Below are 26,160 nucleotides of genomic sequence, written 5' to 3'. Positions count from 1 at the left end.
TTCTGCCAAGAGAACGCACTGGTCATAGCAAACACCCTCTTCCAACAACACAAGGGAAGACTCTACACATGGATATCACCAGATGGTCGACACCAAAATAAGACTGATTATATTCTTTGCAGCCAAAGATGGAGAAACTCTATACAGTCAGCAAAAACAAGACCGGGAGCTGACTGTGGCTCAGATCATGAACTCCTTATTGCCAAATTCAGACTGAAATTAAAGAAAGTGGAGAAAACCACTAGACCATTCAGGTATGACCTAAATCAAATCCCTTATGACTATACAGTGGAAGTGAGAAATAGATTTAAGGGACTAGATCTGATAGACAGAGTGCTTGATGAGCTATGGACAGAGGTTCGTGACATTGTACAGGAGATAGGAATCAAGACCATCCCCAAGAAAAAGAAATGCAAAAAAGCAAAATGGCTGTCTGAGGAAGCCTTACAAATAGCTGTGAAAAGAAGTGAATCAAAAAGCAGATAAACAAACATTGGGGTACATGTGTCTCTTTCAATTCTGGTTTCCTCAGTGTGTATGCCCTTAGAAAAGGCAGGGAACCAGAGATCAAATTGCCAACATCCGCTGGATCATAGAAAAAGCAAGAGAGTTCCAGAAAAACATCTATTTCTGCTTTATTGACTATGCCAAAGCCTTTGACTGTGTGGATCACAATAAACTGTGGACAATTCTGAAAGAGATGGGAATACCAGACCACCTGATCTGCCTCTTGAGAAATTTGTATGCAGGTCAGGAAGCAACAGTTAGAACTGGACATGGAACAACAGACTGGTTCCAAATAGGAAAAGGAGTACGTCAAGGCTGTATATTGTCACCCTGTTTATTTAACTTACATGCAGAGTACATCATGAGAAATGCTGGACTGGAAGAAACAAAAGCTGGAATCAAGATTGCTGGGAGAAATATCAATAACCTCAGATATACAGATGACACCACCCTTATGGCAGAAAGTGAAGAGGAACTAAAAAGCCTCTTGATGAAAGTGAAAGAGGAGAGTGAAAAAGTTGGCTTAAAGCTCAACATTCAGAAAACTAAGATCATGGCATCTGGTCCCATCACTTCATGGGAAATAGATGGGGAAACAGTGGAAACAGTGTCAGACTTTATTCTTCTGGGCTCCAAAATCACTACAGATGGTGACTGCAGCCATGAAATTAAAAGACGCTTACTCCTTGGAAGGAAAGTTATGACCAACCTAGATAGCATATTCAAAAGCAGAGACATTACTTTGCCAACAAAGGTCCGTCTATTCAAGGCTATGGTTTTTCCAGTGGTCATGTATGGATGTGAGAGTTGGACTGTGAAGAAGGCTGAGTGATTGATGAATTGATGCTTTTGAACTATGGTGTTGGAGAAGACTCTTGAGAGTCCCTTGGACTGCAAGGAGATCCAACCAGTCTATTCTGAAGGAGATCAGTCCTGGGTGTTCTTTGGAAGGAAATGATGCTAAAGTGGAAACTCCAGTACTTTGGCCACCTCATGCGAAGAGTTGACTCATTGGAAAAGACTCTGATGCTGGGAGGGATTGGGGGCAAGAGGAGAAGGGGATGACAGAGGATGAGATGGCTGGATGGCATCACTGACTCGATGGACATGAGTCTGAGTGAACTCCGGGAGTTGGTGATGGACAGGGAGGCCTGGCGTGCTGCGATTCATGGAGTCGCAAAGAGTTGGACACAACTGAGCGACTGATCTGATCTGATCTGATCTGATGGCAGTTCTATCTCCAGTTTTTTAAGGAATCTCCACACTGTTCTCCATAGTGGCTGTACCCCAATGTTCATCGCAGCACTGTTTATAATAGCCAGGACATGGAAGCAACCTAGATGTCCATCAGCAGATGAATGGATAAGAAAGCTGTGGTACATATACACAATGGAGTATTACTCAGCCATTAAAAAGAATACATTTGAATCAGTTCTAATGAGGTCGATGAAACTGGAGCCTATTATACAGAGTGAAGTAAGCCAGAAAGAAAAACACCAATATAGTATACTAATGCATATATATGGAATTTAGAAAGATGGTTAACGACAACCCTGTATGCAAGACAGCAAAAGAGACACATGTATAGAACAGTCTTTTGGATTCTGTGGGAGAGGGAGTGGGGGGATGATTTGGGACAACGGCATTAAAACATGTATAATATCATATAAGAAACGAATCACCAGTCCAGGTTCTATGCAGGATACAGGAAGCTTGGGGCTGGTGCACTGGGATGACCCAGAGGGATGGTATGGGGAGGGAGGTGGGAGGGGGGTTCAGGATGGGGAACACATGTACACCCATGGCAGATGCATGTTGATGTATGGCAAAACCAATACAATATTTAAAGTAAAAATAAATAAATAAATAAATAAATAAATAAATAATTTGCAAACTGAAAAAAAAAAAGGGCAGATAAAGGGAAAGATATACCCATTTGAATGCAGAGTTCCAAAGAATAGCAAGGAGATATAAGTAAGCCTTCCTCAGTGATCAATGCAAAGAAACAGAGGAAAACCCTCAGTTATGAAGAGTTCAATTAGTATCTACTTTACTTCTCTCTTCTAAGCCTCTAATACAACATGCAATCAGTGCTATTCTTATAGCACTACAATCAAGACAAGCATTTATTCTGAAATATTTGTTACAACTAGGTCATCAGAGCACTGATGGCTATTGATGTCTCCTAAAATTAGGAATAGTTTTGCCATTATACATATGGCAAGAAACCTTGAAAGTCTTTAATACATGTGTGTATCCATATTTTTGTTGTTGTTTAGTTGATACATTGTGTCTGGTTCTTTTGCAACCCTATGGACTGCAGCCCGCCAAGCTCCTCTGTCCATGGGATTTTCCAGGCAAGAATACTGCAGTGGGTTGTCATTTCCTTCTCTAGGGGATCTTCCAGACCCAGAAACTGAACCCATAGCTTCTACCGAGTCTCCTACACTGCAGGCAGGCAGACTCTTTACTGCTGAGACACCAGGGCTGTGTGTATGCATATATTTTTCTTAAATTAGTGTTACTATTTTTATTTACCTTATAAAAGTTTTAAGTTATTTGAGATAAATACTGAGTCTTTTTCCATTGTAGCATTCTCAAATGTCATGTAATAGACTCTGTTGTATATAGCAGCTGTTGAAAAATATTTTTGAATTTGAATAATCTTTGTGATTTTTAGCCAAAATAAGGCTTTACTGATACAAATATTTTATGTAATAGTATACTTGAATCATCACTCTAAACTTGACCTTAAAAACTTCTTTCTTCCTCAAATAAAAAGCCCCTGCTACTTATCTGTCCTAATTTGAATTTTGAGTTATTCCTTTTATTTATTTATTTTTAATTTAATTTTTTTAAAATTTTATTTTATTTATTTTTTTAAATTTTATTTTATTTTTAAACTTTACATAACTGTATTAGTTTTGCCAAATATCAAAATGAATCCACCACAGGTATACATGTGTTCCCCATCCTGAACCCTCCTCCCTCCTTCCTCCCCATACCATCCCTCTGGGTCGTCCCAGTGCACTAGCCCCAAGCATCCAGTATCGTGCATCGAACCTGGACTGGCATCTCATTTCATACATGATATTTTACATTCCTTTTAGATCCAGTTCACTAAGCAGTATCAGAGGCATATGAATTAGTAACTAAAAATTCTTTTGTTAATATCAAATGTAATTCTTAAAGACGTTAAGATTTTAAAATCTGAAACATGTATCTTAAAAAATGTTATCTCCAAATAACAAAAATCTTAGTAATTATAAAAATCCTATGTAAAAGCTTGGAATTTCCCTAATTTATACTGAAGGACTGACCTTTAAAAAAAAAAGTAAGTACAAATATATCCTGATACCATTTTAGTGGCTATTTAGAACCATTACTAGCTCATTTGGGGGTTCTATACTAAACAGATATATGAAGGGACCAAGAACTCAATAATCAAGACTCCTATCTAACTAATGCAAACTGCTCTTCATTATGTCATGGGTGGAGGAGCCTGGTAGGCTGCAGTCCATAGGGTCACTAAGAGTCGGACACGACTGAGCGACTTCACTTTCACTTTTCACTTTCATGGACTGGAGAAGGAAATGGCAACCCACTCCAGTGTTCTTGCCTGGGGAATCCCAGGGACAGGGGAGCCTGGTGGGCTGCCGTCTATGGGGTCACACAGAGTTGGACATGACTGAAGCAACTCAGCAGCAGCATGAAGACACTGGGAATAAGATAAAGCCTTGGAAGATAGCTTGAGTAGGACAGAACCTCAGAGTATTTGATTATTAAGAGAGACTTAGAAATAAATTTGGTCAAACTGCAAAGGCCAGATTACAGAAAGTCTTGAAACCTAGAGAGAGGATTTATACTTTGTGCAGTAAAGAAATTAAGATTGCTGAAGCTTTTGAGCAGAGCAGCGGCATGTTAACAGAAGTTAACATGGGAATTAAGCAGAGTATAGTGTCCAAAGTCAAAATGCCTATCTGTATCTTGATTCCATCACTAATTAGCTGTGTGAGCCTAGCAAAGTTATTTAACTTCTCTGTCTCAGTATCCTCTTCTCTAAAAGAGGGCAGTATGGCAGAAAGTGAAGAGGAACTAAAAAGCCTCTTGATGAAAGTGAAAGAGGAGAGTGAAAAAGTTGGCTTAAAGCTCAACATTCAGAAAACAAAGATCATGGCATCTGGTCCCATCACTTCATGGGAAATAGATAGGAAAACAGTGGAAACAGTGTCAGACTTTATCTTTTTGGGCTCCAAAATCATTGCAGATGGTGACTGCAGCCATAAAATTAAGACGCTTACTCCTTGGAAGAAAAGTTACGACCAACCTAGATAGCATATTGAAAAGCAGAGACATTACTTTGCCAACAAAGGTCCGTTTAGTCAAGGCTATGGTTTTTCCAGTTTTTCCATACATCCAGATCATGTATGGATGTGAGAGTTGGACTATGAAGAAAGCTGAGCACCGAAGAATTGATGCTTTTGAACTGTGGTGTTGGAACAAGGAGATCCAACCAGTCCATTCTGAAGGAGATCAGCCCTGGGTGTTCTTTGGAAGGAATGATGCTAAAGCTGAAACTTCAGTACTTTGGCCACCTCATGCAAAGAGTTGACTCATTGGAAAAGACTCTGATGCTGGGAGGGACTGGGGGCAGGAGGAGAAGGGGACGACAGGATGAGATGGCTGGATGGCATCACCGACTCGATGGACGTGAGTTTGAGTGAACTCCAGGAGATGGTGATGGACAGGGAGGCCTGGTGTGCTGCGATTCATGGGGTTGCAAAGAGCTGGACATGACTGAGTGACTGAACTGAACTGAATTGAGTAACATACAGCTCTGAAAGTTGCTAGGAAGATGAAATGAAACAATGTAGGTCAAGTCCTTAGCATAATGCCTGACATTTACTAAGAATATAATGAATGCTACTCCCACAAAAATAACATAATCAAAATTTGTGAGTTGAAAGAAGGCTAACTGGAATTATCAGGACAGCAGTGGAGATTTCTAAGAACTAGGAGTCATTTGAAAGAAGTCACTTGGTGACCATCAGAATGTAAGTTTGAGAGAGAGAAGGAGAGAGGAGATAAGTATTGTTTACTTGGCTACTTAGAATTCAAGTTCCTTCCCCAAGTTTGAGGACTCTTCCTATGTATGTATGAGCCTTGATGGGAGCCAGGAACCCATCTCCCAGAAAACTGAAAAGGCAGGTCTTTCTTTTTAAAAAAAATTTTTACTGGAGTATAGTTACTTTACAATGTTGTGTTAGTTTCTACTGTACAGCAAAGTGAATCAGTCATATGTATACATACAACCCCTCTTTTCTGGACTTAAGACAGTCATTGTCTTTGGAATTTTGGGGCCTATGACTGACCTAAAGCTAGTCAAATGGATGTCTGAACTTGGAATTTAAGACCTAAAGCAGGATTTATAAAGAAGCAGGGACAGTGGATGTAGTCCTATCCATTTCTCAATAGCCTTCCAATAAATTCCTTATTTGCTTACATGAGCCAGAGTAGATGTCCTCTGAAAAGCACTGAACTATGATCACAAGTTCTCAAGTCTGAGAGACATGGTCAGAGAAGATTTGAATACATGACGTTTAAGGTGAAAACCAAACGTCAAATATGTATTTTATACAAGTTGGAAATATGAGAATAAAATCAAAGTGCAAGACTTATTTTGTGGAATCTGAAATATGATACAAATGAACTTATCTACCAAACAGAAACAGACTCACAGGCATAGAGAATAGATGTGGTTGCCAAGGAGGAGCGGAGGTGGGGGAGGGATGAACTGGGAGTTTGGGATTAGCAAATGCAAACCATTTTATAGAAAATGTTAAACAACAAGGTCCTACTGTATAGGACCTATACAGGGAACTATATTCAATATCCTATGATAAACCATCATGGAAAAGAAAATAAAAAAGGATGTATACAGAACTCAATCACTTTGCTATAGGGCAGAAATTAACACAATACTGTAAATCAACTATACTTCAATAAATTATAAAAAATCAAAATGTGAGAGTATAATTAATACAGAGATAACAGTTAAAGCCTTGAAAAAGAGAAGGAAAGACTGAGGAGAAGAGTTTAAGTGCTGGTAATGACTACAAAGCTAAGCACCAGTTCCAGACATATAGCAGGTTATTTAGTAAATATTTGCAGATCAGTTATCTGGACAGTGGATGTCTCCAAAAATGCTCAAATACTTACATTATAACTCCAATCAGTTATCTTTATGTATTTCTAGAACACTGAGTCATCAAGTCTATATTTAAAACTTAAGCATCTATATATACATAGCACTATATGCTATGTGCAATGATAGCTATATTTATATTTATTTATATTTTATAATCTAAAAGTTAAATCACAATGCAAGATTTTCAATTAGAGCTCACGTTTTGATATTTCTTAGAAATATCATATAGAGGAGAAACCTTTAGATATGATCACTGCATCAAGTGTTTTAGTCATACAAGTAATACAAGAGAACTGAGACCACAGCGGTAGCTAGAGTCAGAGGTATTGTCAGGAGCCTGCAAATTATTAGTACTAGGAATTCAGAGGAAGAGGAGATCAATGTATGCTGAAAAAAAATACACATAAACAGAAAGCTTCTAGCACAATATCTGGCATTGAGTAGGCACTTGGCATGGTGTTTGTTGTTATTAATGTTACTATGAATAACAAATGCTGCAAGAAGGGTACAAAGATTTCCAGATACTCTTGACCGAGATTTCCTGCATATTTATATTTTACATTTGTTTTCTATGTATGTACATGTGTAGGCATGAATGTTTTTCTGAACTGTTTCATCAGAGTAAGTTGCAAAAATGATGACCATGCATGCTTAGTCGTTCAGTCGTGTCTGACTCTTTGTGACCCCTGACTGTGGCCTGCCAGGCCTCTCTGTCCATGGCATTTCCTAAGCAAGAATACTGGACTGGGTTGTCATATCCTCCTCCAGGAAATCTTCCTGACCCAGCGATTGAACCCACATCTCCTGTATTGCAAGTGGATTCTTTACCACTGAGCCATTGGGAATCACGATGCCCCTGTATCCCTAAACATCTCAGTGTTACTTCTTTTAAACCAGAAATCCTCTTACAAAACCACAATACCATCATCAAAATCTGGAAATTAACATTTATACAATGTTGCTGTCTAATCTACAGACCTTATTTGGATTTTATCATTTGTCCCAATTATGGCTTCCCTGGCAGCTCAGCTGGTAAAGAATCTGTCCGCAATGCAGGAGACTCTGGTCTGATTCCTGGGTTGGGAAGATTCACTGGAGAAGGGATAGGCTATCCATCCAGTATTCTTGGGCTTCCCTTGTGGCTCAGCTGGTAAAGAATCCGCCTGCAATGTGGGAGACCTGAGTTTGATCCATGGGTTGGAAAGATCCCCTGAAGGGAACAGCTACGCACTCCAGTATTCTGGTCTGGAGAATTCCACAGATGATCCATGGGGTTGCAAAGAGTCAGACACGACTGAGCAACTTTCATTTTAATGTCCTTCATAGTAAAAGAAAATCCAAGATGATGTATTGTAAAAGCTGTCATATCTCTGTAAGACATATGACAGAGACAAATTCCTAAACCTTTTTTTTTTTTTTTTTGTATTTCATGATGTTGACATTTTGGAATACTTCAGGTAAGTTATTTTGTAGCATGTCTCTCAATTTGAATTTGTTTGTCTTTTTCTTATGATTAAGTCCAGATTATATACTTTTGGCAAGAATACCACAGATGTCCAGGTGAGTTCTCAGTATATCACATAAGCACAGGCTGCTGGTTAGTCTCTTTACTGGCAATATGACCTTTGATTATTTGGTTTAGGTACTGTGTCAAGTTTCTCTACCATAAGCTATAACTGATTGACTAATAAGCAAGTGATTGGGAGATACTTTGAGACTAAAGATCCTGCTCTCAAAAACTTTCACCTATGAGTCTTAGAGAACTGATGATTGACTGAATTACTTATTAATATGATGATTGCCAAATGGTGATTTTTCTAATCCCATCTTTGCTTCTATATTTTAATTAGTTGGTATTCTACTGTAAGGAAGAGCATTCCCTTCTACTTCGGTTTGTATCAGTATGAATTCATGAATACTTATTTATAATCTTTTGCTACCATTATTTATTTTGATGTTGAAATTATCCCAGGTTTGGACAGTGGTAGCCCTTACAGCCATGAAATTAAAAGACGCTTACTCCTTGGAAGGAAAGTTATGACCAACCTAGATAGCATATTCAAAAGCAGAGACATTACTTTGCCAACAAAGGTCCGTCTAGTCAAGGCTATGGTTTTTCCTGTGGTCATGTATGGATGTGAGAGTTGGACTGTGAAGAAAGCTGAGCGCCGAAGAATTGATGCTTTTGAACTGTGGTGTTGGAGAAGACTCTTGAGAGTCCCTTGGACTGCAAGGAGATCCAACCAGTCCATTCTAAAAGAGATCAGCCCTGGGTGTTCTTTGGAAGGAATGATGCTAAAGCTGAAACTCCAGTACTTTGGCCACCTCATGGGAAGAGTTGACTCATTGGAAAAGACACTGATGTTGGGAGGGATTGGGGGCAGGAGGAGAAGGGGACTACAGAGGATGAGATGGCTGGATGGCATCACCGACTCGATGGACGTGAGTTTGAGTTAACTCTGGGAGTTGGTGATGGACAGGGAGGCCTGGCGTGCTGCAATTCATGGGTCGCAAAGAGTAGGACACGACTGAGCGACTGAATTGAACTGAGCCCTTACAAACTGTCTGCTGTATCTCTTGACCTGTTTCCATCATTGGGCACTTCCTTACTTTCTGGCACTACAAGTTGTTCTAGGCTTATCTTGTACTTTTCCTACCTCAGTGCTAGAATCAGCTATTTCTCCAAGGAGCTCATAAGCCTTAGTTATTACTAATTCATTTTTCTGTTTCTTTCAAAAAGATACATGTACCCCAATGTTCACTGCAGCACTATTTACAATAGCTAAGGCAAGAAAGCAACCTAAATGTCCACCGACAGATGAATGGATAAAAAAGATGTGGTATACATATGTATATAAGATATACATACATAATGGAATACTACTCAGCCACTAAAAAGAACAAAATAATGCCATTTGAACCAACATGGATAGACCTAGAGATTGTCACACTGAGTGAAGTTAAGTCAGAGAAGGACAAATATCATATGATATAGCTTATATATGGAATCTAAAAAAAAAGGTACAAATGAACTTCTTTCAAAAGAGAGAGAGAGTTACAGATGTAGAAAACAATCTTATGGTTAACAAGGAAAAGAGGGGAGGGATAACTTGGGAAACTGGGATTGACATATACACATTACTATATATAAAACAGATAACTAATAAGGACCTACTGTATAGCGAAGGGAATTCAATATTCTGTAATGACCCACATGGGAAAAGAATCTTAAAAAGAGTGGATATATGGCTATGTATAGCTGAATCACTTTGCTGTACACCTCACACTAACAACACTGTGAATCAACTATACTTCAAAGAAAAACAAAAATTCATTTTGTATGTTTCTTCAAATAAAAGATTATTTAATACCTTTTGTTGAATCCATTCCTCCAACTGCAAATAATGTACCAACAGTTGACTTCCTAGGTTTTGTCCGAGGACTCTGTAACATGGGCCGTCTCTCTGGTAGTAAGTGATACTTCATTGCTTCCATAATTAGTTTCTGACATTCTATATCATCTCGAAAAAGTGCATTATTTTCCATGTCTGCTAGGAACTAGAAAAAAAATAGTGAGTAGATATACTGACTGATCAAGAAAATGATGAGGCTAAAAGAATAAACACAAATGTTCACAAATGGAAATTATCTCATTAAAAAAAATCCAAGTCTGGACATCTATTTTTAACTAAAATATTCAACAGTTACAAAATTTACATTTTACTGAAAAACAGAACTAAGGAAAAGTGGTATGCTTTAAAATCTTAATAGTGCTTATCTCCGGGTAGTGGGGAAACTGGTGCTTTTTAAAATAACTTTTCTGGTATGTTTCTATATTTTCAAGATTTTCTAAAATAAATCATTTTACTAAGTTAGAAATAGTTTTAACTGAAGAATAATTATAAGTGGGAGCTGACTAATTAGACTGCATTTATCTGACCTCTCTAAAGAATGTTCAACCAGCAAGAACAGCAAAAACAAAGTTTTCAATTTTTCCAAGGGGCAAAGAACTCCGAATGGTGATTATTTTAAAAGAACTAAAATTCCTTGTACTTCATTGAATTCTACGTGTTTTACCTATGTAATTTTACATAAATGTATAAGTATGGTTACAACCTACCTTTAAAAGATGAATTAAAAAAAAAAAAGATGACTTTCTCTTCTTTTGTGCTTGGTTCTTCGTCCCCCTACTTACCTCTTTATTGCCTTATTTCTTTCATTTAGGATACTAATTCATATGAAGTTAATTTTTAAACAGCGTATGAGTTGAGAAATACTTTTTCTTCCAAATGAATAGCTAGCTCTAGACTAATATAATTTCATTTCCCAACCGAAATGACCCTTGGTTACAGCAGTCTCAAGATATATGAGATCTATTTTTTGATTCTCTATTCTGTTCCACTGATATATTTGTCTATTCCTTTCCTAATACTACTGTATCTTTTTTAAAAAGTCTTTATTGAATATGTTACAATATTGCTTGTTTTATGATTTGGTTTTTTTGGCTATGGGGCATGTAGGATCTTACTTCCCAGACCAAGGATGGAAACAGCACCCCCTGCATTGGAAGGTCAAGTCTTAACTGCTGGACTGTCAAAGAAATCCCTATTACAGTGTCTTACGACATTTTTTGCTTATCTGACATAAATCTCCCTTCACTATTCATTTAAATAATTTTCTGGGCTATTTTTGAGTCTTTATTTTCTATATAAACTTAAGACAGATTTGTCCAATTCCCCTTCACCATCTTGATCCTGTCTGAATTCTAATAGGAACTGCATTAAACCTTTTTGTAAGGTATACACCAATTATATCATTTTCATTTCATTGATGCAATTGCTAAAACCTTCCAAGCAGTGTTAAATAATTAGAGTGATAAAGAGTATCCATCTTATAGTTTAAATTGATATGGTTTCAGTGTTTCACTATTTAGGATAATAGTTACTATAGCACAGAAGGCAATGGCACCCCACTCCAGTACTCTTGCCTGGAAAATCCCATGGACGGAGGAGCCTGGTAGGCTGCAGTCCATGGGGTCCCTAGGAGTTGGACACGACTGAGCAACTTCACTTTCACTTTTCACTTTCATGCATTGGAGAAGGAAATGGCAACCCACTCCAGTGTTCTTGCCTGGAGAATCCCAGGGACGGGGGAGCCTGCTGTGCTGCCGGTCTCTGGGGTCGCAAAGAGCCGGACACGACTGAAGTGACTTAGCAGCAGCAGCAGTTACTATAGCATTTAATTTTTTACTATGTTTAAATAATTTATCTTTATTATAGATATGTTGTTTTCTTCTCTCCCTATTTCAGAGTTTTAAAATTAAGAATGGTTAATTTTTTCCAAATATCTTTTATACAGCTAGTGATATGATTATATGGCTTTTTCTCCTTTAAATTATTGATATAATTACCTTGACAGATTTCCTAATACTCAACCATTCTTATATTCTTGGAAAAAGATCTTCCTGATCATAGTGTATTACCCTTTTGATATACTGCAGGATTGTATTTGACAACATAAGGTATATTTTGCTGCTGCTAAGTCACTTCAGTCGTGTCTGACTGTGTGTGACCCCAAAGACAGCAGCCCACCAGGTTCCCCCGTCCCTGGGATTCTCCAGGCAAGAACACTGGAGTGGGTTGCCATTTCCTTCTCCAATGCATGAAAGTGAAAAGTGAAAGTGAAGTTGCTCAGTCGTGTCCAACTCCTAGGGAACCCATGGACTGCAGCCTACCAGGCTCCTCCATCCATGGGATTTTCCAGGCAAGAGTACTGGAGTGGGGTGCCATTGCCTTCTCCAAAGATATATTTTATATACTGTATAATTCACCATTTCAAGTATACAGTTCAATGATTTTTAGTAAATTTACCAACTTGTGCAACCATTACTATAAAAACAGTTTTGGAACATTCTCATCACCCTGAATGTCTGTTTACTGTTAATCTCGGTTCCGATCTCCTGTTCCAAGCTCTAATCTGTCTCTACAGATTTGCCTTTAGATGCTTTGTATAAATTGGATCACACAATGCACGGTCTCCTGCATCTTGCTTTTTTCACTTATCATGTTTTTGAGGTTCATTGATATGTAACATGTATCAGTATCCATTTCTTTTTTTTGTTGAATACTACTTCACTGTATGGATGCATGATATTTTATCTAACCATTCGCCAACTGATAGGCACTTACATTCAAGTTTTTGGCTATTATGAATAAGGCTGCTAAGAACATTTGTGTGCAAGTCTTTATGTAGATATGTTTTCAGGAGTAGAATTGTTAGGTCATATGGTACACATTTATGTTAACTGTTTAAGAAACTGCCAAACTGTTTTAGAAGGTGTCTGCACGATTTATATTCCCACCAGCTATCTACAAGGGTTCCTGTTTCTCCACGTTCTCACCAACAATTATTACTGTCTTCTCTTTTCAGCCACTTGAGTGGGTGAAAAATGTGAGTTTACTTTGTACTTACTTAATGGCTAATAATGTTGAGAATATGTTCATATTTTGATAATGGAAGAGAAGGAAATCTCCAACAAAAGTAACTGTAAAATAGTTTGTGGCATCTGGCAACTGAGAACGGCATGCGAAAGGCAAAAAAAGCCAAACTGAGACAGAAGTCTCAACATAGAGAACAGATTGGTGATTTTTAAGGCGGAGGGGGCTGAGGCAAAAATGGAATGGGAGGTTGGGGTTAGCAGATAAAAATTATTATATATAACTGACAGCACAGAAAACTACATTCAATATCTTATGATAAATCATAATAGAAAGGAATATTAAAAAGAATTTATACATCTGTATAACTGAATGACTTTGATGTACAATAGAAATTAACAATATTGTAAATCAACTATAATAAAAACATATTAAAAGTGAAAAAAAAGATGTAAGTCTCAGGATCTAAGGCAGAGTGTAAATTCTGATATTAATCATTCCATGTTATCCTATGCACACAAAATATAGTTATACTTTTTACAAGTCATTAATGAATATGCATCAAATGGCTCATTTAGATTAATCTCAGTATTTCTACTACTTGTTATACATAAATGCTTTAGTCCTTTCTAAATAAAAATAAATGTGAAAAAACTGTAGAAAGTAAAGTCTTAGAGGACTCAACAGTTACTACAGTGAAATATATTTCTTAGCATGCTGACAGTATCTATAATTTATGAATAAATGGGATTAATTATATTTAAGTAGAGAGATGACAGTAATGGAAGAAAATATGAATCCAGTAATATAAGCATCAGATGAATGGAAGACCAGATATCACTCGGAAAATGATTCAGAAGGCACTGAGAAAGGACTACAAAATACAGACTCTCATATACTCTGCATTTTAGGGTAACACCATGTACTTTCTATGCCAAAAAAGAATGGCAAATTACCTAAGTGGAAACATTTAGAAAAGATGAGAAACATGTTCAATTTGTAAATTTTTATCTTTACTCACATACTTGACAGGGCCTTGCAAATAGCTGAGAAAAGAAGAGAAGCTAAGGGCAAAGGAGAAAAGGAAACATATAACCAATTGAATGCAGAATTCCAAAGAATAGCAAGGAGAGAAAAGAAAGCCTTCCTCAGCAATCTGTGCAAAGAAATAGAGGAAAACAATAGACTGGGAAAGACTAGCGATCTCTTTAAGAAAATTAGAGATACCAAGGAAACGTTTCATGCAAAGATGAGCACAACAAAGGACAGAAATGGTATGGACCTAACAGAAGCAGAAGATATTAAGAGGTGGCAAAAATACACAGAACTATTCAAAAAATATCTTCAAGACCCATATAACCATGATGGTGTGAACACTCACCTAGAGCCAGACATCCTGGAATGCAAAGTCAAGTGGGCCTTAGAAAGCATCACTACAAACAAAGCCAGTGGAGGTGATGGAATTCCAGCTGAGCTATTTCAAATCCTAAAAGATGATGTTGTGAAAGTGCTGCACTCAGTATGCCAGCAAATTTGGAAAACACAGCAGTGGCCACAGGACTGGAAATGGTCAGTTTTCATTCCAATCCCAAAGAAAGACAATGCCAAAGAATGTTCAAACTACCGCACAACTGCACTCATCTCACACACTAGTAAAGTAATGCTCAAAATTCTCCAAGCCAGGCTTCAACAGTATGTGAACCATGAACTTCCAGATAGATTTAGAAAAGGCAGAGGAACCAGAGATCAAATTGCCAACATACACTGGATCATAGAAACAGCAAGAGAGTTCCAGAAAAACATCTACTTTTGCTTTATTGACTATGCCAAAGCCTTTGACTGTGTGGATCACAACAAACTGTGGAAAATTCTTAAAAGAGACGGGATTATCAGACCACTTGACCTGCCTCTTGAGAAATCTGTATGCAGGTCAAGAAGCAGCAGTTAGAAAGAGACATGGAACAACACACTGGTTCCAAATTGGGAAAGGAGTATGTCAAGGCTGTATATTGTCACCCTGCTTATTTAATTTATATGCAGAGTACATCATGCGAAATGCTGGGCTGGATGAAGCACAAGCTGGAATCAAGACTGCCGGGAGAAATATCAATAACCTCAGATATGCAGATGACATGACCCTCATGACAGAAAGCAAAGAACTAAAGAGTCTCTTGATGAAAGCAAACAAGGAGAGTGAAAAAGTTAGCTTAAAACTCAACATTCAAAAAACTAAGATCATGGTATCTGGTCCTATCACTTCATGGAAAATAGATGGGGAAACAATGAAAACAGTGGCAGACTTTATTTTTTCAGGCTCCAAAATCATTGCAGATGGTGACTGCAGCCATGAAGCCATGAAATTAAAAGATGCTTGGTCCTTGGAATGAAAGTTATGACCAACTTAGACAGCATATTAAAAAGCAGAGACGTTACTTTGTCAACAAAGGTCCATCTAGTCAAAGCTATGGTTTTTCCAGTAGTCATGTATGGATGTGAGAGTTGGACTATAAAGCTGAGCGCCGAAGAATTGATGCTGTTGAACTGTGGTGTTGGAGAAGACTCTTGAGTCCCTTGGACTGCAACAAGATCCAACCAGTCAATTCTAAAGAAATCAGCCCTGAATATTCATTGGAAGGACTGATGCTGAAGTTGAACTTCAATACTTTGGCCACCTGAGGCAAAGAACTGACTCACTGGAAAAGATCCTGATGCTGGGAAAAATTGGAAGGCAGGAGGAGAAGGTGACGACAGAGGGTGAGAAGGTTGGATGGCATCACCAACACAATGGACATGAGTTTGAGTAGGCTCTGGGAGTTGGTGATGGACAGGGAGACCTGGTGTGCTGGAGTCCATGGGGTCGCAAAGAGTCAGACACAACTGAGCGACTGAACTAAACTGATGTGATTTGCACTAAAACTATCTCCCCCCAATACTAATATTTCCCCCAAATACTTAGAGTAAATAACAGAATGTGAATGATTTATGAACTCCATAGGCTTTAAAAAGTGTTTTGGTACCCCAAACTTGTAAATTAAAAGAATGCTAAAGATAAATACTGATTTGTTTTATATTTCTGAATTTTAGTAAAAAACAACAATGAGAATTGAGAACAGAATAGTGGAGACCAATATACTTGTAATGCAGACTAATCATTGGGAATATTAAGAATTTAGATATCAAAATATTTAAAATAATGCCCTAATGCAGTTGACCCTAGAACAACATGGATATGAACCATGAAGGTCCACTTATACATAGATATTTTTCAACAATAAATACTACAGTATGACACAATCCATGGTTAGTTGAATGCATAGATATGGAGGAATCTCACATGGAGGGCAGGTGATACGTTATACACAGAATAATCCCCATGCTGTTTGAGGGCCAACTGCATTTTCATCCACATTGTTTAAAATAGGAATGAACAGAAAAGTCTGGAATGCTTTCAAAGGTAAAATAAAACCATACACACCTATCTTCTGGATTATTCAGAGTTTAAAAATAGAGCCACACTAAAATGATTATTTGGTTCAGGATTGTAATAATATATATTATTTCCTATATTATTTTAAAAAGACACTACAATAAAATGACTATATGTAGGTTGAACTCATTATAGTTAGGCTAAAAGAGAATGTTTCTTACCAACAGAATAGGGTTAAAACTGTATGAGAAAGGAATTATTTTATGAAAGTAAATTCTTTAGGTAACGATGTAATGGTAATTAAAAAAAAATCAGTCATTTATTTGATAGGCACTAGACATTTTTTTGCTTTGTCACTTTTATTTTTTATTAAGATATAAATGACATATAACATTAGCTTTAGATGTATAACATAATGATCTGACATATCTATATATTGGAAAATGATTAAGTCGAGTTAACATTCATCCCCACATAGTTATCTTCTTTCATGTCTGTGATGAGAACTTTTCAGATCTACTCTCTTAGCAATTTCATCCTTTTCCTATCTTTTAAAATAAAACATTCAGAATATAATCCAAGATTTTCTTGATGATTTTAGAGTCTACTTCAATACTTTATCACTTGACAACTCTAAGTCTCCAAATCTGCCCTTTACTTTTAGTAAGGAGAAAAAAAGAACCTTGCTAGTATCTCTGAATGCCATAATGGTGCCATATAGTATTATCACTGTAGAAAAAAAAAACATTGTTCAAAGAGGTGTTATTAAGTTGTTTAAATTACACAGAGCAACGTGGCTTCCATTGTTGCTACTCCCTGGGCTAAGACAGTGGTTCTCAAATTTGAGTGTGCATCAGATGCACTGAGGGCCTATTAATACACAACTGGCTTGGCCCCACCACCAGAGTTTCAGATTTAGTAGGTGGAAGCCTAATCATTTTCATTTTAAACAATTACCCACGTGGTACTGATCTTACAGTTAGGGAACACACTTCAAGAAACACTGGGCTAATCCAATGCATTTACTGTCCTTATCTGTCTTCTCTGCAGCATCTAATGATGATAAAATTCCCTTTCTGGAACCTGCAATCTCTTTTTAATAGTACTACAGTTATTTAGGCAGATTTGGGACTACCACTAAATATTAGTATCTCCTAGGGTTCCACCTCTAGTGCTTTTATGTTCTCTTTGATTGGTGTCACCCTCTTCCCCTTGGCTTCAACAACCTAAATAAGTAGTTTCTAAAACTTCCTCTTAGACTCTAAGAGGATTAAAGGTGTCAATAAGCTCTGGGAATGTGCTTCTTCTACTTCCTTCCCCACCTTCAAAATCAATGCTTCATCCTGTATTCTGTATTAACTGACAGCACCTTCATCAATTGCATTGCACAAATGAGAATTATTCTGGACTCTTTCTTTTTTTCACCTTGTACATTCAATCATTCCAGTGTATCAATCCTACCTCCTAAATAGCTCTTGACTGTCATAATTAATTTCTCTACCTCCACTTTTTTTTAAAAGTGCTTAATTCACTTGTTGGAATCCAACAGTCTTCCTTAGCAGGTTTCTACTTTGATCCCTCCAATCTATTCTCTGCAATGCAATCATAGGATCTTTCTAAAATAAGAGGATAATTATGCCATTCCCTACTTAAAATCCTTTAGTGCTTCCTTATTGCTTTTAGATAAAAAAATCCCAGTTCTTTGGCATGACTAGAATTCCTCCACAATCTGGTCTGTTTCCTTCCCCAGTCTCATCTCTCAATACTGTCCTTTTTGTTTCTGTAACTTTAGCTATGCATGCTATCTTCAGATTTCAGAACATGATATATTTGCTCACGGCTCCATAACCAGGACTCTTATCTTTTCTGGGCTATCATGCCCATTCTTTTGGGTGACTAACTTGGCTTGCAAATTGAGTGACACTTGAGAGATTTTCCTAGCTTCTCCACTATCAGTCTAGGTGGACCACTCCAATTGCTTTCATAATGCCATGTCTATCACAGACTTTATCTCATTATATTGTAATTACTGATTTGCTTTTTAATCGTTTTCTTCCTCCACCTGATATCCTCCCTACCCAGCAATTTTACATGGAGTACATTCAAGAGGCAGAACAGTTCAGTAGAAAAGGCATGTAACTTTATTTGGGTTCAAGGTCTACCTCTGTCTCTTGTTCAGTTGCTAAGTCATGTCCAACTCTTATGCAACCCCATGGACTGTAGCTCACCAGGCTCCTCTGTCTATGGGATTTCCCAGGCAAGAATATTGGAGTAGGTTGCCATTTCCTTCTCCAGGGGATCTTCCCAATCCAGGGATCGAACCCAAGTCTCTTTGCATATCCTGCATTAGCAGGCAGATTCTTTACCACTGAGCCACCAGGGAAGCCCCTGTCTCTTATTAGCTGTAGTCTAAAGTCAAATAAAACCACAGTGCCAAAGAACATGATTTATGCAATCACTTTGTGATTTTGAACATATGGCTTTACTTATTTAATCTGTTATTTCATTTGTACAACAGGTGTTAGACTAAATGATCTCCAACATGCCTTTCAACTCATAAGATCTTATGACTATGATTATCAGCAGTATCCTGGATAAAAGAAATTCTAAAGGTCTCTGAGAGTCATGCAAATACAGTATCATAAATATTTGAAACTACAGGGCTAAAGTAAATTGTCAGGTTACTTAATTGCACAGGTTCTTTTCAAAGTATACTAGGATTTTTCAGACTTTATTTTCTTTCCTCTAGAGAAGGATAAGGAAAAAAATTAGGCTGGATACCAGTAAAAATAGTCCTCTTTAAATCTGATTTTAAGAAATGTTTTATGATGTTATTTTTCCTGAATTATCAAGTCATGCAGTTTCACTCCTATGAATTCATACAATATTCTACCTCTGAAGAGGGAAGTCATTCTTGTAAAGTATCACACTGATTTTTGTTTCTGTAAAGTAGAGAGCAAACAGTAACTTTTGCTCACAACAGCTGGAAATAATATATAATGCTCAAGATAAATACAAACCAAACAAAATACACAACACTTAAAACAACAACAAAAAAATCTGATCTTGAGCAGTAACAGCTCATTTTTTCCTTTTCTTTCAGGACTCTACTTAAGGTCTCAAAATAAGCAGCCAAGTATGTGTTAGTTGCTTAGTCGTGTCTGAGTCTTTATGAGCCCATGGACTGCAAGCCCACCAGGCTCCTCTGTCCATGGGCTTTTCCAGGCAATACTGGAGTGGGCTGCCATTTCCTTCTCCAAAGCAGCCAAGCAGGCAGAGGAAATTTTTGTATATTCCAACTGAAACTGTAAAAAGGCGAAACCATGCATGTATATATGTTATGACTAATTGCCTTGAATACACCAACTAGGTATCTCTCAATTCTAAAACAGTGATAATACACTATCATTATTTATAGCACATTTTATTTCAGAGCACTTTTCTGATCCTCATAAAAATCCTGTGAGATAGAAAGGATGTGATCTCCACTTGATAGATGAAGAAACCAAGGTATGTGAACATGCCAAGTCACAGGGTTTTAAAATGTCAGAGTCAGAACTATGTCTCATTAATTTGTTTATCATCAGAATCCAGCATTTAGTGGATACTTAATAAATGTGTGGCACATGAATTAATCTAAATTTTCTGGTTCCTAGAGTTCAGTGTTTCTTTCATTAGCAGCTTTATTAATTCTTCAATTGCTAGGACAGGTTTGTAGCTGAGTCAAATAAAATTACTAACCCCAAAGCAACAATGTTACTTAATGAATGCAATTTAGGTGGTCAGACTTTCTGGGTTGAAAAAAAACAAATTTTTTTAGCTCACTATCTTTTCACCTTAACATTTCATAGGAACATACATAAAACAACCACGTTGAACAGATTAAGGAAAAAACCTATAGACAAGCTAATATTAATGGGCTTCTCTGGTGGCTCAGATAGTAAAGATTCTGCCTGTAATGCAGGAGACCCAGGTTCAATCCTGGGTCAGGAAGATCCACTGGAAAAGGGAATGGCAACCACTCCAGTATTCTTGCCTGGAGAATCCTATGGACAGAAGAGCCTGGTGGGCCACAGTCCATGGGGTAACAAAGAGTTGGACACAACTGAGCGACTAACACAATTAGCATTAAGTGAAAATGAAGTCGCTCAGTCGTGTCCGACTCTCTGCAACGCCATGGACTGTAGCCTACCAGGCTCCTCCATCCATGGAATTTTCCAACCAAGTGTACTGGAGTGGGTTGCCATTTCCTTTTCCCAGGGATCTTCCTGACTCAGGGATCGAAACCCAGGTCTCCCACATTGCAGGCAGACGCTTTACCATCTGAGCCACCAGGGAAGCCCAATTAGCATTAATGTGCACTAATTAATGTAATTAGCATACTGTAATTAGCTCATATTAATGTAATTAGTAGTCCCTCAGTATTCTGGGGACAGAGGATTGGTACCAGGACCTCTGTGGATACCAGTATCTCAATTTAAATATGTAGTATTTGCAATTAAACTCTGCACAGCTTCCTATATACCTTAAATAATCTCTGGATTACCTATAATACCTAGCTAATACCATGCAATTCCTACATAAACAGTTGTAAATGCAATGTAAATATTATATAATAGTTGCTGGCACAGAACAAATTCAAGTTTTGCATTTTTGAATTTTCTGGAATTAAAAAAATTTTTCAATCCATGTTTTGTTGAACTCGGGATGTGTGGAATGGTGTCTACTCAAAGTTGTTGAAACTTTAATTATTTTAAATAATTAAAAATAGTTTACCTGTGGTGCAAGAAGAGGTAGCCTAATATAAGCCAAAAGTTTACTTAGATCTTTCCGTCTCTGTTCCAAATCATGACGAACCCAAGTAAGAAGTGCGTTCAATATTGTCTCCTCATTAGGAATGTTCATGTCATCACTGGCTAAGAGCTTTGCAATTTCACTGGCTGGTAATAATACAAATTCCTGGTTTCGAATTACTTCCATGAAATTTTCCTGGAGGAAAAAAAGAGCATATAAAAAATACTGTTTCTTCTTTCCATCACAGTTTAAAAGAAACTAAACATTTCTTAATTAGATGCCAAAACACAGTTTATACTTTAGCCCTTTCTAACAATGTATTATTGCTTAAAAGGGGAAAAAAAAAACAGTAAAAAATAACATTTAAACTGTAATTGTTATTAAAATTCTCGTATCTCTGTATACACAGGATTAAAGTGATATATCAAGTATTACAATTTAAAAAATAAATTTAGGACTTTTAGGTATTGCTTTGCTCAAGTTAGGGAATAGTTTTGGCAAGTCTTTCAAAGGAAGATAGAAAAAAATGAAAGAAGACACTTTATATAATACTCCAACATCAAAAGTTAGTTCAGATTTGTGGTTGCTGAAGAATTTGGCCAACAGGGGAGCCAAATACCTGGGTAAGAGTGAAGTATTTCTCTTACCCAGAAATGGCTTCTAGGGTGGCTACATTTCCCAAGACCATTCTGGACCACGGAAGTCTTCTCAGACTCTGCCTGGCAAGAGCCTGTGTCCTTAGAGCTATCCTAAACCCAAACTGGACTTTTAAAGTGTTTTAATATCATTTATAAGACCACAAAGGATTTTAGGTCTGATGTGAAAACTTTAATCTCATCTAACCTGATCTATGTACAAAGTTCTTTTGCTCTCAGGAAAAAGAGCTGACAGGGGTAGAGTAAAGGAAAATTCTGAAAGAGATGGGAACACCTGACCTGCCTTTTGAGAAACATGTATGCAGGTCAGGAAGCAACAGTTAGAACTGGACATGGAACAACAGACTGGTTCCAAATAGGAAAAGGAGTACATCAAGGCTATATATTGTCACCCTGCTTATTTAACTTATATGCAGAGTACATCATGAGAAATGCTGGGCTGGAAGAAGCACAAGCTGGCATCAAGATTGCTGGGAGAAATATCAACAACCTCAGACATGCAGATGACACCACCCTTATGGCAGAAAGTGAAGAGGAACTAAAAAGCCTCTTGATGAAAGTGAAAGAGGAGAGTGAAAAAGTTGGCTTAAAGCTCAACATTCAGAAAACGAAGATCATGGCATCTGGTCCCATCACTTCATGGTAAATAGACGGGGAAAGAGTGGAAAACAGTGTCAGACTTTATTTTTGGGGCTCCAAAATCACTGCAGATGGTGACTGCAGCCATGAAATTAAAAGACGCTTACTCCTTAGAAGGAAAGTTATGACCAACCTAGATAGCACAGTAAAAAGCAGAGACATTACTTTGCCAACAAAGGTCCTTCTAGTCAAGGTTATGGTTTTTCCAGTGGTCACGTATGGATGTGAGAGTTGGACTAGAAAGAAAGCTGAGTGCCGAAGAATTGATGCTTTTGAACTGTGGTGTTGGAGAAGAGTCTTGAGAGTCCCTTGGACTGCAAGGAGATCCAACCAGTCCATTCTAAAGAAGATCAGTCTTGGGTGTTCTTTGGAAGGAATGATGCTGAAGCTGAAACTCCAATACTTTGGCCACCTCATGCGAAGAGTTGACTCATTGGAAAAGACTCTGATGCTGAGAGGGATTGGGGGCAGGAGAAGAAGGGGACAACAGAGGATGAGATGGCTGGATGGCATCACCGACTCGATGAACATGAGTTTGAGTGAACTCCGGGAGTTAGTGATGGACAGGGAGGCCTGGCGTGCTGAGATTCATGGGGTTGCAAAGAGTCGGACACGACTGAGCAATTGAACTGAACTGAAAGGGACAACACAGGTGATTAAATAGTAAATTGCCCTAGGGGACTGTAAGTAGGGGAAAAAAAAAGTATGGGAGACTCCTGGAAGTTAATGATCACTCAAGAAAGCAGGTTTTCTTACCCACAAAACCAAGCAGCCTTGCTTAGCAACCAAACAATAAGACAGAAGCATGAGACATGCTCTCAAACAATAGAACAATGGTGGCATGAGACCCATATCCTGCCCAGTGAGCTCAGTAAGTTAATGAACCCCTAGGACATGCTCTCTGCACACATCAACAACAACAACAACAGTATTTTATGGAAAGGTGACATTTCAAAGTGAAAGACCCTCACTGTACTGGGACCTGAAATAATATTTCCATAGTGCCACGACAGTCCCACCTCCTCCATGTAGGGACAAGAAAACTTTCCTGCTCAATATTGAGGAGGAATTATGATGGAAGTGTGATATCTACTCCAGAATTGGCCTCTCACTGAATTCTTTCTGTGCTGAGACATAAAGAACTGGAGCTCCCTGGAGCCTCCTAGAGATTTCAGAGCCAAAACAAAAATGTTGACCTAGAATGTATTGGAACTCCAGGATCTTAGACTGAAGATGACTCAGTTCTGGCCACATTCTTGAATCAAGCTCTTTGTAATTTGAAATGGAAGATAAAAATGTCCTTAGGTGTGAAACAGTAATAATAATTTTACTAAGCTATTATGCTAAACAATCTAAAGAGAAGGAAAATAGTCTTCTGGTGTACAAGTCTTAATGCATGGGCTATTTATATAGTTACAATATAAATGCAAATGCTGTGAAGTATTGTCCCTTAATGTTTCTTATGCTTCTTAATGCACTATGGCTGTCTCAGCACAGAGTTTTAGTAAAAAAGCTAAGGCTGTTTAAATTAGAGCTGTTTAAAAATAGCTTAAGCTATTTAAATTAGAGCTAGAGATAAGGACTATCAAAAATTATCTGCTATATTAAGATGAGAATTAAATTTTCCATATAGCCTCTAGTAATCCAAGTTAGGTACTGATCAAAGATATATCTTGGGTTGACATTTCATTCCTTTCGTAGAAATTCTTAAGAGGAAAACCATACATGAATAATTAACGATATTCAATAGTTTCAATTCATCATGATTTGTTAAAGATGCCCAAATGAATCTATTTTAAAATGACTGATTATCATTTTTCAGAAATATATTTTAATAAAACCTCAGGGCTGAAATGGCTTCAAGCAAATTGTTCTACTCAATTGTATACTGACATTATAAAATGATTTCATAACACACAGCAAGAGCTATAAAAATGTTGAAGCTCTCAACTCCTAGCTATCCCATGAGAAGCTTAATCCTTGGTAAATAATTCACAAGAGCGGGGAAAAAAGCTGATGCTTCTCTGTACTGTTATCTATAATATTAAAAAAAAAAATTAGAAACAGCCTAAATCTCCAGCTCTAGGAAGTTGTAACTCAATTGGCTATTATTCAGGCATCAAAAACTTTAGGGACAAAGATCACACAGATAAATAGATATTTATTATTTAATTTTAGATGAGATTCTGAAGAAATCAAAATAATATACATTTCTAATTGTTCACAAGTATAGTGTATGGCATCACTGACTCGATGGACGTGAGTCTGGGTTAACTCCGGGAGTTGGTGATGGACAAGGAGGCCTGGCGTGCTGCGATTCATGGGGTCGCAAAGAGTCGGACACGACTGAGCGACTGAACTGAACAGTCAACAGTTATACAACACTGAAGTAACTATTGCCATACTTTCAAATGGTATTAACTGCATTTCATCAGTGAGAAAGAGATTATACAAATATTCATTTAATAGCTTACTTGTTGATATATCTATTTCAGAACAATGCCATTCCATTCTGGTATAATCTGTATTAAGTGAAAATGGAGTTTTTCAACACCTTATGGAAATACTACTGAACTCAAGGTTAAACACAAAGTGCTTTTCAAAATTATTAATTTGGTTTTGAAGCAGGTATTTTAGCAAAATTCAATGTTTTAAATAGCTTTTCTAGGTCAAGAAACCAAACTTAAAACTGCAAAAAAATCAAATGTTTGTATTTATTCCATAATGGCATTAAATATCTGTAATGATATAACCAGTCTCGGACTTTTTCGTAGAGGTTAAGCGATGTGTTTCAGGTCATGTTCAGTGGCAGTCAGAACAAGAACAAAAGTTTCCATATTTCAGGGTTACAAGAAGGAACTTCTCATCCTTTCCTACTTGTATTCATGCAGGATGAATGAACATCCCAAGTATACGCACTATTTGCTAATTGTGACAACTGATTTCATTCTGTTGCACTGTGCTTACTTCATATTTTAAATCCATTTTGTGATATAAACAGCTATCATGCTACCAAACACTTGCTAGCATTATGCTCTTTCCCCCTTTGGAATAGTTTTTAAGCAAATGAAGTTACTGAGGGATTTATTTAAATTGAAGATTGAATTTTGCTATACATTTTCATTCAGTTCCCATAGCAACAATTCAAATCACACAATCTGTCTCTAAATTACTTTTTATTAGAATTCAATTTTATGTATCTGTTGAAACTGAATAAAATCAAATAATGGCCTTGAGGAAAAAAACTACCACAACTAACTGGCTATAAATATAGCTTTATAAACACAAGCTAATTTAGATTTAACTTATATCTAAGCCTTAAAGCAGCAATTATGCCTCTACTGTAAACAATAAGAATGACCTAAATGCATACAAATGTTTGCATGTGAATAAAACTCCTTCGTAGGTAAGAGATATTACTTAAATTATGAACTGATTACAAAGAAAAAAAAATCCAGCTTTATTTTACTTATGCGCATCTTATTCCAAAAA

General features: G+C 37.3%; 1 protein-coding gene across 5 annotated transcripts in view; it reads right to left on the bottom strand.

Annotated features, from left to right (window-relative positions):
• KLHL5 (kelch like family member 5) overlaps positions 1-26,160 on the bottom strand; it is a 93,169-nt gene that overhangs the window by 18,940 nt on the left and 48,069 nt on the right. For all 5 annotated transcript variants that reach the window (XM_061419942.1, XM_061419939.1, XM_061419941.1 and 2 more), the window contains 2 exons: positions 21,356-21,568; positions 10,087-10,273 (listed from right to left, as the gene is read on the bottom strand). In XM_061419942.1, the coding sequence (XP_061275926.1) occupies positions 10,087-10,273; positions 21,356-21,568 (400 nt within the window). The remainder of the gene's footprint in view (positions 1-10,086; positions 10,274-21,355; positions 21,569-26,160) is intronic.

The sequence above is a fragment of the Bos javanicus genome, chromosome 6 (genome assembly GCF_032452875.1).
Source record: "Bos javanicus breed banteng chromosome 6, ARS-OSU_banteng_1.0, whole genome shotgun sequence".
Lineage (NCBI taxonomy): Eukaryota > Metazoa > Chordata > Mammalia > Artiodactyla > Bovidae > Bos > Bos javanicus.
This window is presented reverse-complemented; position numbering and strand designations above follow the sequence as displayed.